Consider the following 14,843-nt stretch of genomic DNA (forward strand, 5'->3'; position numbering starts at 1 on the left):
CTATGAAACTTCAAAATAGGGAGGCAAGTGCTTTCATTGCATACTTCCCAAATACAAAAGTCTTCAGGATAATGCATTATATGTTTCACTTCGTAACTTTAAATTGCTTGGCGTGTACTCACCTTTGAATAAGAGAACCACTAAGATATGAAAATGCAAAGCCATAGTTCTTAAAAAAATGCTTCTCGGATCTCACATTCCACTTTGATATAACGCTGAAAAAAACAAACAAAAAACAATTTTATAAGTATAATTTTCAAATATAGTATGTTAGTTAAAGTGTTACCAATTGTCTGTCTTGGAATGTTTCAACTCCGAAATCGGTAGTAACAGTAATTCATATAGTTATTTCAAATAACTAAATTTTAAAACATTTCTCCAACTAATATCATGATATTTTCTGGCATTTCTTGTGTTACAGTAAATGGAATTTGTGGGAAGTATAAGACAATACTATAAAGGTAAAACTGAGTAGTTCTTAACTTAAGAAATTCATATACGCGATAAAGGAACCTAATTTCTTCAACTACCTAGTGACTGAATATTACTAGTTTATTATTGATGAGTAATAAAGGAATTATATTTTATATGACAAAAAATATCGCAAAAGAACCTTGATATAGAACTGTGTGAACACGATAGTCGTGATGTATCAATAGAAGGTATCGAATAAGACGATAATGTATGCTTATACCTTGTAAACGTTATTGTAACAATTACAATAGACAAGGCTTAGCTCCGTAAAGTGCAGCTTATATTTTAAGTATTTGTAAATGGTTAATATACTCGACATAATAACCATAGGATTTCGATTATGTTACTTTAATACAAGTTTGAAAATTGCAATATAAATACACAAAACTGATTTTCTCGATTTTTTGCCACAAAATGGCCCATAAAAGTACCCCAAAATTTGGAGAAACTGGTACAATGGAAATTGACAGAAGTGATCAAAACATAAACTCGTATGCACATAAGATTCGTATGTTAATTTAAAATTAATATTGCTTTAGAACATTAGAATTATTTTTAGAAAGTATCTGAGGTTTTTCTATTATTGTAAAGTTGTGGTTATATTTCACGAAATATAATACCAACTTGTTTTAAAACTACTACAATAATTTTTTTCTCTCAAGTCAATATTCGTCAAAATATATATTTAAATTTGGATTAACCAAAACTTATTGTCTAAAAACCAAAATCTTGTTCTTATATATACCAACGTTATAAACAGTTAAATCATTATTTAGTATTTAGTAAGTACAGCGAATACCTAGCGAGGGCTAACTTCAATTATGAAAATTAGTGGTTGATCCTACAACATCAATTGATTCTTTAGATACTCAACACGGACACAGCTCTTTCAATTACAACAAAATACATTTCCTGTCTACATCTGTAAGTATCGTTTATCAGTTGACCCAGCTAAAAATTTTCAATTGTAATTTTAATTTAAGTTATATTTTATTTAAATATGTAAACATTGTAAATAAATTATATCAGAGAATCTATTGAGCGTTATAATACTTATTGAAAAGAGCTCTGACTTCATGAACTTAAGTTTTAGTTTTCCGATGGTATTTGTTTTGGAATTTCGCACAAAGCTACTCGAGGGCTATCCGTGCTAGCCGTCCCTAATTTAGCAGTGTAAGACTAGAGGGAAGGCAGCTAGTCATTATCACCCACCGCCAACTCTTGGGCTATTCTTTTACCAACGAATAGTGGGATTGACCGTAACATTATACACCCCTACGGCTGGGAGGGCGAGCATGTTTGGCGCGACGCGGGCGCGAACCCGCGACCCTCGGATTACGATTCGCGCGCCTTATGCGCTTGGCCATGCCGGGCCCCGATGGTATTTCAAGTTCAGCAGTCACAGACGAAAGAGCCCGCCATGGCCAGGTAATTAAAACACTCGACTTGTAATCTGAGGGTCACGAGTTTGAATCCCCGTCACACCAAACATGCTCGCCCTTTCAGCCGTGGTGGTGTTATAATGTTACGATCAATCCCACCTTCGTTGGTAAAAGAGTAGCCCAAGAGTTGGCGATAGGTAATGATGACTAGCTGCCTTCCCCTTGTCTTAAACTGCTAAATTATAGACGGCTAGCACGTATAGACCTCGTGTAGCTTTGCGCGAAATACAAAACATACAAAACACAGACTATAGAATTCAGTGTTGTGACCTTTTCGAACCTACCATTTAATTTTACAACTAATATTTTCACTTAGTAATTAACTTTTAATACAGCAACCACTTTTAGTTTCATATTAAAGTCTGAATTGGTTCCTATTTGTCACTATCTATATAATAGTACTGTATATTGTATGTCCATGTAACTTCATAGGATTTATATGGATATTCACTAAAACTGGTATGGAGGTCCGATATGTCTATACAAGAGTACATAATTTTCGGTTTTTGGTTTCTCATCACCACTTTAACTCCTAAGATAGAACTTCACCAAATTATAAGTTTTTTTGTTTGCTTATTTTTAAAGAGAGCGCAAGTCTTCACGTTGTTTTAAAACCTTTTACTTGTTATGAGTTAACATAACTTTGGTCCAGAGGACAGGTGCCCCAGGTAGTAGATAAATATATTAATATCATAATCTGATTTGCATCGGAAATGTTTTTCTTCAGCTAATTAAAATTCCATTTTTTCTTGACATAAATATGCCAGCTTCAGGTAATGTATTATTAGGGACGCAATTAGAACATCAAAGAATAACGATTTTTGTCGAAAGCACACATGCTGAATTATATATGTATATGTTACGTATTACGATTTCAAATAGCCTGAAACTGAGTTTAAATAGTAATTTGTATTTAGAAGTTATATACATAGACAATTGATTTGTTTGCCAACAAAATTGATACACACGATTTTCTTTCTTAACACAAATATATTTTAATATATATATATACGATTTATAATCGCGGTTATTGCAAACAATGATTTACATATTTTACAAACTTACACAGAGTATTGTTTTCTATTTGGTCTGAAACTGAATATTTTATCCATGGTTCATGATGAGTGAACTAGTTCCAAGTTGATATAGGTACAATTCATTTAACAAGGAGCTAGCTAGTTCTTCGCTGATCACACGCGAATTTTTACCCCTGAAGTTGTTTAATGTATTCGTAAAATATTAACGTTAATCTGTTGAAGTTAAACAGCTTTCAATGTTCAAAATCTATAAATGATTCTGGTTGAATATTTGGAGTTCCCGATTAATAAGCATTAACCCCAGTTATAACTTCCGAAGTTTGTAGCCTACCAACTGCTGCAAACCAACAATACATACTGTTTCTTCGCGTTGAGTTGGTTACCTATTATAAGCTTGGGAGAAGAATTTCTAGAAACTTCAGTTAAGGCAACAATATCGACAATCGCTAGTATTTACACACACACACACACAGTACATTGTTGATTCTTACAATCGAATATTCTATAACTTTAGGGATTAGACAGAAATTTTGCAATACATATTTTATAGAAATACCATACGTTTGTAAAAAAAATTACTTCAAGGGATAATTATAATTCCAGTATAAACAATGATATGGTGCTTTCATCTCTTGCTTTGCCATAAAGTATTAACATTCTTACATTTCGCTATTAATTTAATGTATTATTACTCACTTTCGTAAGCATTAACTTCTGTTAATGTTTTCAACACAGTACTGCTACTCGACGCTGTAGTTAAATGGTAGCAAGTGGCAAAGATGTTAAACTATTTTAAAAGTTACATTGGCAGAAGTTCAAAGGGTTTCATTGGGGAAAACTGGATGAAGTTTTGTGTATAATGAATGCGTTAAGCTCTTAAAGAGACATGGAATTAAAGATAATTCCAACTCCTAATGACAAGGCAAAACGTTATCTTTCTAAGAGCAAATCAATTTATAGCCTAAATTACAAGTTGCTAGTGTCTCTTTTCCAGTTAGACTTTCTTTAGCACTGCAGTTGAATATTAACGTGGTTCTTGTACACTACGCAGAGTTTTAGACCAAATATATTTGGAATAGCATATAGAACATTGAATTTTATGTACAACGTTTGAATTTTAGTTAGAGCAAATTGGATTTTTATTAATATATTTTACCAAAACGTCCTATGCGATGGAAATGATTTCTGTACGAAGCTGTCAATGAAATATTCACGAAATAAAAGGCCTAACCAATACTACATGTGTTCTAATATTCATTAAATAAAAGGGCTAGCCATTACCACATGTGTTCTAACTGTTCTCCGAGTTTTCTGTTACGTGTCTTGTTTCAGATGATCAGTTCCAACCTGATGAGCACTGGATGAATAACAAGCATACTGTACTATGGATCTGCATACTGTACTATGGATCTGAGAACAATTATGAAAGAGTTATGAAAGAGTTAGGTTACGATGAAATCACGAACAATACTTTCTTCGTAATATTGGGTGATGATGGCTCGATGCCTTCCACAGAGTTCAATAATTGAAATTAGGGACGGCTAAAGTAGACAGCGCTTGAATATTTGTGTGTAAATAAGCAAAAATAAATATGAAGTTAAATATATAAATTTTAACTTCCGGTAAATGAAGTATTCTGATGTGGATTATTTTGTTAATTTTTAATATTAGTTTGTTTGTTTTTTAATTTCATGCGCAGTTACACAAAGACTATCTGCGTTAACCGTCCCTAATTTAGCAGTGTAAGACTAGAGGAAAGACAGCTAGTCATCTACGTACATCAACCACCTCTTGGGCTACTTTTTTTGTCAACGAATAGTGGCATTGACCGTAACATTATAAGTCCCCCATACGGCTCAAATGGCGAGCATGTTTGGTTTGACGGGGATTAGAGCCCGTGACTCTCGAATTACCAGTCCAGCATTTTAACCACCTGGCCATGCTGGGTCAGTTTAATATTAATTGGACAAAGTGCCATCATGAATTATTTTTATGTTTTCAGTTCCAGCAAAATAGTTGTACTTTAAAATATGGCGTCAAGAACCTTAGAACATGTTTGTAAAAGCGTGTGTAAATTACTTTTATATTTAATAATTAATGTGCTCTCTGTATATTCTTATCGTTTTAACAAAATCCTTTCTTTTAGCTCGGATATTAAGCAACACAAGTGTGGGAATTCTTATAAGTTTTCTTAATTTATATCGTGTTACCAAGAATTAATACAAGTTTTATAGCTAGCAATGAGCACTTAGATTTCTGTGCCTCTATTAACTAATAAATCAAACTAATCGAGGTTTAACAAACACTTGATTTTTCTTAAATGAATAGTTTTCAATTGTAGTTTCTTTACAACTATTGAACTTTAACATTTAACACGCAGTTTAAATTCAATGCACTTGCCATATTCAGTTATAACATAGGTCCCGGCAAGGCCAGGTGGGTTAAGGCGTTCGACACACCAAACATGCTTGTCTTTTCAGCAGTGAGGCCGTTATAATGTGGTGGTGGATCACACTATTCGTTGGTAAAAGAGTAGCCCAATAGTTGGCGGTTGGTGGTGATGACAAGCTGCCTTCCCTCTAGCCTTACACTACTAAATTAAGGATGGCTAGCGCAGATAGTTCTCGTGTAGCTTTGCACGAAATTAAAAAAAAAAAACAATTATAACAACTATAAGAATTTTAATTACTAAGAAATTAATTAGATTTAGACAAACCATTCACAATATTTTTCGCGTTTTCGAAAACGTTCTGTAAATTAGGGTAGTTTTTGTTCTGCTAAAGTTGTATACAAAATCGTTAAACCCGTTTTCAATGTTGTCGTTACTCAATATAATACATTTCATTTCTCTTGTGGAGTAAAAACATTGAAGCTGTAGGGAACAGAATCACACACTTTTTCTGGGAGTAAATATTTCTATTTTGAATATTTTTAATTGAAATTAATTGTCTTTAACTTGACTTAACTCGTGTTATAGTTTAATCAGAAAAAAATAAGTTTTTGCGCTCCAAACTTTATGAAAGTTTAAAAGTTTCATGAGCTGCGAGAATGTTAGCATCAATTAATATATTTTCGTTCAATGATCGCCTGACGAAAACTTCGAAAACAGCTAATATAGTATGATATATTGTATCATATATCAGGTTTGTTTTGAATATCATGCAAAGCTACACGAGGGCTATCTGTACTCACCATCCCTAATTTAGCAGTGTAAGACTAGAGGAAAAGCAGCTAGTCATCACCGCCAACTCTTGAGCTACTCTTTTACCAACGAATAGTGTGATTCACCATCACATTATAACGCCCTTACTGCTGAAAAGGCGAGCATGATTGATATGACGGGGATTCTAACCCGCGACCCTCTGATTGCAAATCGAGTGCCTTAACCACCTGGCCATGTCAGGCCAAGCTGGTATGAGTCTCTACATGTGGATTTAGGGTTGATTATTCAAAGTTCACCCAAGGTCAGAAAAGTCAAACCCAATTTGCTAACACTGTCGTAACTTGAAATGTACGGAAATAATTAGATTTCAGGTCGCATCTCGTCATATTAATCATGTACACGTGTAGATGGTTAATAAATATGAAAGATTTGATTATTTTCTTAGCTAACAACATTAATGTTTGTTTGTTTTTACATTCCAATATGTACAGTTCATGTTCCATAAATTGTAAAAATAAAACAAAAAGTCATATCTTTTGATATTAATAAATAGTACATGTTCCAGCTTCACGATATTGTGTTGTAATTGGTTTATATGGTACTCTTAGACCTCATGGACTGAAGAACTTCCTTTTTATTTTCGTTTCAAGACAGAGAAAAATAAACTGAAGCAAAGTCCACTTTAATTAAATCAGGAGTTACGTCACTCAGACAAATAGATCAGTTAAGACTTCGAGCTACGTTTCGTCATCTGTGAGTAAAGATTGTATGAAATTTCCTCCACTTGGTTGGGTCTGTTGGTTTTGAATTTTTCGCAAAGGTACACGAGGGATATGAGCTCTGACCGTCCATAAGTTACAGTGTGAGACTACAGGAGACACAGTTGGTCATCACTGCCCAAAGAAAATGCTGGAACTGCTATTTTACCAACGAATACTGAGGTAGACGGTGATAATATAACGTCCCCACGGCTTAAAGAGGCGAGAATGTGTTTTGGGGGTGGGGTTGTGAGCTGTCTACTTCGCTGTGTTATAAGCCATTAGACGACAAATATAATATTCTTTACTTAATTATGTAAGTTTGACAACTTACTATAAATACGTCCTAAATGTTTTTTAATACTCTACCTTTTGAATTCGTTTATTTGTGTTTGTACTTTAATATTTTAAGCCGACGGTTTACTAAAATCTAGTTTAGTAAACATTAGTAAACAAAGACGAACATTAACTGAAATATGTTGTTTTTTATTTACATAATGCAAAACTATTTTCTAGACGTTTTTAGACAAAAATCACTTATTTGTATTTTAGCAGCTTTTGAGATAATCGCGTTTATCTGTGCTTTATACCATCAAAATGCGGGTTATGTTCATAAATGTTAAACACATATCTACACTGTTTTAACGTTGAAAAAGAATTGTTAAATATCTTCCATAGCTTATAAATTTTAACCCATATATTTCACAGACTTTTGTATTCGATTTGTCTCGAACTTGTTTGTTGTTTTACATATCCTTAAGCAAGCACATCTGTTACCCAAGGAAGAGTTTCTCGTTAGCAAAATGAAACTTAACGGCATGGCCAAGTTAAAGCCTGTCTTTGACTTAATTGTATAACATCAGTAATAATGGCTCATGCTTCGAGGAAATGTTCAGGTTGCAACCGTTGAGTCGCGGATCTACATCTCAAAGTGGATGAGTCATTTTTAAAATACGCCATTTTACTCGAGAGTCGCGGTGGTAAAATATCATATCATATCCTGTTTGAAGTTTGTATCGCGGTAATTAGAAAACACACGTGTCTCGATAAACTGGACTGCTGCGACCTCTAATTTCCGTAATACGCACTTTTTCGAAAATGACTTGAGCTTCAATATGATACACACGTGTCACAAATAACTTGACACACTTGGCATTTATTTCTTTATATACTTGCTTTAAACCTAATTACAAGTTTTCAGATAACTCGAAATGTTGGCTTTATAACATAAATACAGGTACTGTTAGCACACAAGTGTCCATATAACAAACCTCAAAACGTACATGCTTAAATTAACCTACAAAAGATACCCAATCAGCCATGTGCTCTGCTCGCAGCGGGCATCGAAATCACATTTTTATTTTAGCGTTATAATCTTGACTTAATTTGAAAAACAGCGACATGAAAGGTAAGTGTTGGTGTTTCAAATATGTGATCTCGTTTGTTAATAATTCGTTTCCACAAGAAAAAAAAATCGAATATATCTTGTTGGCAGCGTAGTTTCAAGAAAAATGGGGGCCCGGCATGGCTAAGTGTGTTAAGGCGTGCAACTCGTCATCTGAGGATCGCGGGTTCGAATCCCCGTCACACCAAACATGCTCGCCCTTTCAGCCGTGGGAGCGTTATAATGTAACGGTCAATCCCACTATTCGTTGGTAAAGGAGTAGCCCAAGAGTTGGCGGTGGGTGGTGATGACTAGCTGCCTTCTATCTAGTCTTACACTGCTAAATTAGAGACGACTAGCGCAGATAGCCCTCGTGTAGCTTTGTGCGAAATTCAAAACAAACAGAAGAAAAATGGATTGATATTCCTAAAGGTAATTAACAATATAACCTCAAAAATGTACGATTTTCTAGTTTAATTGTGTTATTATAATCACGAACAATTAACGTGAACGTTGTAACCGTAATTAAACGTTAGCAACAGTAAAAGTTTGTAGATGTGATCACACATTAAATAAACACCAGTTGATAATAAACACCTAATCTGAAGAAACACTGCACGTGTGGTAATAATAGCAGACGAAAAGCTTTTTTTAACACTTCATAACTTTACCTCTTTTTTTAATACGATCTTTCAAGCCTAATTACTAATAGGTAAATATTTTGTACTATTTAGTGCGAATATGATGGGTAAGTGAAGACAAGAACACTCATCACTATTAAGCCTAATTATTAATTAGTTACTAATTTGTATTATTTAGTGCGAATATGATGGGTAAGTGGGGACAAGAACACTCATCACTATTAAGCCTAATTATTAATTACTTACTATTTTGTACTATTTAGTGTGAATACGATTGGTAACTGGGGAGAATACTAATTAATTTAGCAATTAATAATTTAATGAGCTTTAGGTAAACACGCGCACTAACCACGATTACCCATTAGATAAATTGCACAAAAACAACAGTCAATATTTTAACACGAAACGAGACAGCATAAAAGCCATAAAGGAAATGAACAGTGAACTTCAGAAAGGTTAAAAGGATAAGAAACTTCATTAATAAACTTCATAGCATCTTTTATACTGGATCCAAAAATGGGCACTTATCTAAAAACAAAACTATAGGCCCGGCATGGTCAGGTGGCTAAGGTACTCGACTCGTCATCAGAGGGTCGCGGGTTCGAGTCCCCGTCGCACCAAACATGCTCGCTCATTCAGCCGTAGGAGCGTTATAATGTTACAGTCAATTCCACTATTCGTTGGTAGAAGAGTTGGCGGTGGGTGGTGATGACTAGCTGCCTTCCCTCTAGTCTTACACTGCTAAATTAGGGAAGGAAAGTGCAGATAGCCCTCGTGTAGCTTTGCGCGAAATTCAAAACAAACCAGACCAAATTCATCCTGATAAAGTATTCCTGCAAAGGCTCTCCTCCAACTAGTGACATAACGGTACGTTTGCCGAATTGTACTGCTGGAAAGCGGGTTTCAATACTTATGGTCAATTCAAAGATAGCTCATCGTTCAGCTTTGTGCCTAACTTCAAAATATTAACACAAATCGTTCAAAAGTTGGATTTATGCTTTATTTTTCAGAATTCTACATGTTGTGAAGATTAATCATTATACAAATTATTTCAAATTGATTTTTTGAAAAATCACTATAGTGTAAAAACAGATCAAATTATTGTTTATGACGTAATACACTAAGCTGTCCATTACTAATATAAATAACAGTACATTGTTATATAGTGTTCTGTAGTACTTTTTATTATTTTTGCGTACAAAAGCAAACATGAGAACAGATTACACTATGTAACAAAACTTTTACTTTTTCTTGTTCCTGGACAGAAAGTGTTATTTCCTAATTGATTTTGAACTTAAGTAAATGGAAAAGACCTATTTTTCTCTTCAAACTTTGCTTTTGTGACCTGGGAGCGTATAACGAAACCATGATGTGAAACTATATTTGGGGACTGATACGTGAAAGTGATTTACATTACAGTCGCAAATATCGAAAAACTACTCACTTCTAAACATTTATGTATAACTTTAGTATAAATACATGTAAATCTTGATTCATGTTGTTTTATTCAGACCTTATGTAAATGAAAATGTGCAAATTTGCCCGTTTTTACATAGAAACTAGGTTAAATTCTAAACTTCATAATCCAGGTCATCACAAAAGCAAAGTTTGAAGGGAATAATGTTCATTTTCTCTACTTTTCCAACATAAGCAATTAAGAAATAACATGGACTATCCAGGAACAAAACTTGTGTTACATAGTGTAATCGATACAAGTATTTGCACATTACTAATGCATTATCCACCACACTCTAGGAAACAAGTTATCTACGTTTGTGTTAGAACTGGAAACGTTAACTAAATATTTACTTTGTGGTACTAGTACATCCATGTCTTGGAAGCACTTCTGCCTACGTTCTCAAGCAATTATGGTAGATATACAAGTTACACTGGTAACGTGCCTGAACTTCATAAGTATGTACAAAGTGCGAAGTGTATAGCTTTCAGTTTTAAGGTATTGCATGCCAGGTATGTTTGATATCTTTTAACTTTTTCAAACTGTGGTTAGATGTTTACTGCTAGTTAAAGATTCGGGCTACATATCTCAAAGCCCAACGTTTGTACCGTGATGTTTCTGAACATCTGTGGATGTGTTGCGAGAATGACAGACATGTAGTATGCAGTTCGAAAGCGGATAAAAGTAATTGCTGATTGGATGTCTTTTTTATAATCAGTATTTCAAAATTAACGAACCTTAAATTCTGTTCATTAAGCCGAAGTGCGAATAATATACCACTCTATTTGAAAATACAAATCCCTCTTCTAGATTGAAAACATTCAGGGTTTCGTAATAATAATAATAAAAACCAAACATCAGTGGGTCAGTCTTCACGCTCGATTTCTCAGAATTTGTAACTTACACGAGTCCAATTCTACACTTGTTTTTTTTTCTTTTTTCATTGCCCAATTTTTGTTGAATTCAATCGCTAACATTGTCCTAAATAGCTCCCAAATTTTGGCACTTTTGTCTCTTTATACAAAAGCCTGTCAATAAGGGAATTTTTATATCAGGGGTTTATTTCTGCTATATAAAACCCACCAAGAAAAGTTTTTATACCCAGGGTTTTATTTGGTACAAAGTGTAATTAATTTATTCTTTGTAATGAAGATAAGGTTTCAAACGATGGTAGAGTATTTATAATAAAAGTAGCTTTAAGAGAACTATTGTTACAATACAGTTGAACCGATTACAAAGCAACTGAACAGTGAACGATGTTGGGAGGAGACACTGTTTAAAAAAGCAGGATCATTGACGATAGAGTTTGGTTACTCTGATCCAGAAATCACTTTACATTTCTTATGTTGGTCTTCAGGCCACGAACTTGGAAATTTATATTAAAGGATTTAACACGTTGGCTCCAAAGCCTGTTTTGCCAATACTTTCCAGGATCCAACAAGTCATTTTACAATTCCTTTATTAGAGCAGACTGTATATGTAACCGTTGTGTCCCAGCAAAAAAGTGGCCCTTTAAAAAACAAAATAGAACACGACTCACCGGCGGGTTTTACTGGAAGACTATCACGACCCACCAGTGGGTCCATTGGGAGCCAACGTATTAAATATGGTAGGTTTTGGTTTTCTTTCATTTTTGACGGGTTTTTATACTAGTTTCTAATAAAGCCTTACAAATTGGGAAATAAAGGAAGTTTCAAATGAACTGTTTTTTTTAATTAACTTAATTATACTCTGGCAACAAAACCGAATTTGACCTTCACTCTTATACCCACAGAATCACGTTTTTGCCCCTGGTAATTTCAGAACATTTTGACATGTCCACAGTGGACATTTAGATGTTTTAAATGTTTTCTCAAATGTCTATAGTAAATATTACACCTGATTATACCTGTTCCTATATTGAGCGTTTTCTCACCTTCTGTACAGTAAATATTACACCCGTGTTTCTTTGAGACGGTTTCTCACGGCTTACTCACTTTTATATAACATGCAGAATTGAAGAGTTCCTGAAGGGGTAATTGGTTCCTATATCTAAAATATTATCTATTTATCAACTGCATTGAACTGCTTTAATAAATTAGCTTTTTTAATATAAGATTCAATGAACATTAAAAATACAATCAGAAAGATGAATAATAAATTACTTTCGATAAATCACTCAATACGTTTGTTTTCTAATTTTCGCGCAAAGCTGCACGAGGACTACCTGCGCTAACCATCCCTAATTTAATAATGTTAGACTAAAAGGAAGGCAGATAGTCATCACCACCCACCATCAATTATTGGGCTGCTCTTTTACTAATGAATAGTGGGATTGACCGTAACATTATAATGGCTAAAACAGCGAGCACGGTTGGTGGGATGGGGATTCGAATCCGCGACCCTTAAAATACGAGTCGAATGCCCTAACTACCAGGCCATGTCTGGCCTCTTTTAAGTAAAATGCTATCATATATATAACTTCTGAACTGCGGAACATATTAAGATCCTTTATATAAATATTAGTGTCTTAGCGCAAAGTTACACATTACACTTTGATGCCCTACTTCTCGGAAGGATTGTAATCCTGGAGTTCGATGTTCGAAGTCCAAAATTTACTGCTAACCAAACAAATTGACTGTTGCAATGTATCAGTCTTACTTATTTAATCAACTCTTATATATAACAAGAGAGGATACCGGATACTGTTTATTTTTTTGTAGGTAGGAAATAAGACAACAGTATATATGTATAAACAAAAACTATTAACTATATTATCTCACCTTCCGAGATAAAAACAACTTGTCTTCTTTTTAATTCAAATACCCCTCTCGCAATGTAACAGGCAGTCAGTAGCTCTGCTTAGCTCGAGACTCTAAGTTACACTTAGCGATATGGCTCGTACTCGGGAATACGTTCAACTGTAATCGTTGGCTGTCGGTCCACTCTTACGTAGGGCTAATAACAATCGGTTTTGTATAGACTGCCCTCTGGCGGCAATATAACTCTGAATCCTACAGTCACAGTTGTAGAAGGTAAACCTAGTCATCTCTTGTAAGTTAAAAAACGCGCGATTCTTCAGAGGTATAGTTATTTGCATAATTTATATAAGGAACTGGTACTTTCTTTTTTTTAACTAAAGTGTAACAAAAGTATCCATCGCAACAAGATTAGTAGAAAAAAAACGCGCTTTTCTTCGAACAAGTATCTTCGTTGCTTTATTAATAAAAGCTTTGATACCCATACCAGCCGTTCTTAGACCCATTTTTACTTCAAGTGAGTTTCTCGTCATCATGAGGTTTGTTTCAGCATTTTATTTTTCAGTAACTAGTATTTTTAACTTCAATCTCACGTCATTTTTCATTATAATTAAAATAGGTGATAAGTAAACGATAGATAAAACAATGGATTTATCGGTCACGTCGCACGTGCACTCTTCATCCAAGGGATTGGATTGTTTTCATCGTTTACACATATTTTTTACCCATTTAAAACAAATTACATTGTTTCAACAGATATCTATCTGACGAATTAACTTTTACATTTTACGCCTCTTTAAGATAATTTTCAAATCTCTAGAGGAAAAATTTACATCCGTATTACACCATTTGTTGACGTTATAACAATCTAATTACACCACTTGTTGACGTTATAACAATCTGTTTAATGTTGACATCTCTTCATCATTGTTTTTGGTGGATCGATTCGGATGCTTGGTTTGTTTTGAATTTCGCGCAAAGCTACAGGAGAGCTATCTGCGCTAGTTGTCTCTAATTTTGCAACATAAGACTAGAGGGAAGAAAGCTTGTCATCATCACCCACCGCCAACTCTTGGGCTTCTCTTTTACCAACGAATAGTGGGATTTACCGTCATATTATAACGCCCCATGGTTGAAAGGGCGAGCATGTTTAGAGTTGTGGGGTTTCGAACCCGTGACCCTCAGATTAGGAGTCCGAGTACCACCTGGCCATGCTGGGCTTATTCGGATGCTACTGGAAGAGATGAAACAACTGATATTTTGAAATAAAGGTCCTGTAACTTCATGAATATTACGAATGTATTGTTACCGTAATGGTCAGTAGATGTTAAGGCAAAGCTGTAAATTCGAGTGACGACAAACATTTTAGACAATATATATTCAAACTGTGTTTTCAAGTTTTAGTTTCGTCTAATAAATGCGATAATTAATTTAAAAAGCTAATTAAACTGGACTGAAAAGCGTATAATGAAATTATACCTTTCCCATGTTTTGTTTTATTTTTAACGTTTGACCTGAAGAGCTCAGTGAAAATTGTTCTAATGACTTTAATTTCTTTTTAATTCACTATACAAATGACACTTACCACTTGCAAAACAAAACGCACAGCATGTCACACCGAACTTCTATAAAAATTTTCAAAGACAAAAGTTCCTTAATTTTAACATTATTTGTTTTTGTTTCTGAATTTCGCGCGAAGCTACACGAGAGCTATCTGCGCTAGCCTTCCCTAATTTAGCAGTGTAAGACT

The 14,843-nt window shown here is 34.3% G+C and overlaps 1 protein-coding gene across 1 annotated transcript in view; it reads right to left on the bottom strand.

Annotated features, from left to right (window-relative positions):
* The window catches only part of LOC143222482 (cell adhesion molecule 2-like), a 36,755-nt gene extending 23,496 nt beyond the window's left edge, over nucleotides 1-13,259 (bottom strand). The window contains exons 1-2 of the mRNA XM_076449086.1: nucleotides 13,118-13,259; nucleotides 123-215 (exon numbers count right to left, since the gene is read on the bottom strand). Of these exons, the coding sequence (XP_076305201.1) occupies nucleotides 123-165 (43 nt within the window). The 5' untranslated portion in view covers nucleotides 166-215; nucleotides 13,118-13,259. The remainder of the gene's footprint in view (nucleotides 1-122; nucleotides 216-13,117) is intronic.
* Between the last annotated feature and the right edge of the window lie 1,584 nt (nucleotides 13,260-14,843).

The sequence above is a fragment of the Tachypleus tridentatus genome, chromosome 1 (assembly GCF_004210375.1).
Source record: "Tachypleus tridentatus isolate NWPU-2018 chromosome 1, ASM421037v1, whole genome shotgun sequence".
NCBI lineage: Eukaryota > Metazoa > Arthropoda > Merostomata > Xiphosura > Limulidae > Tachypleus > Tachypleus tridentatus.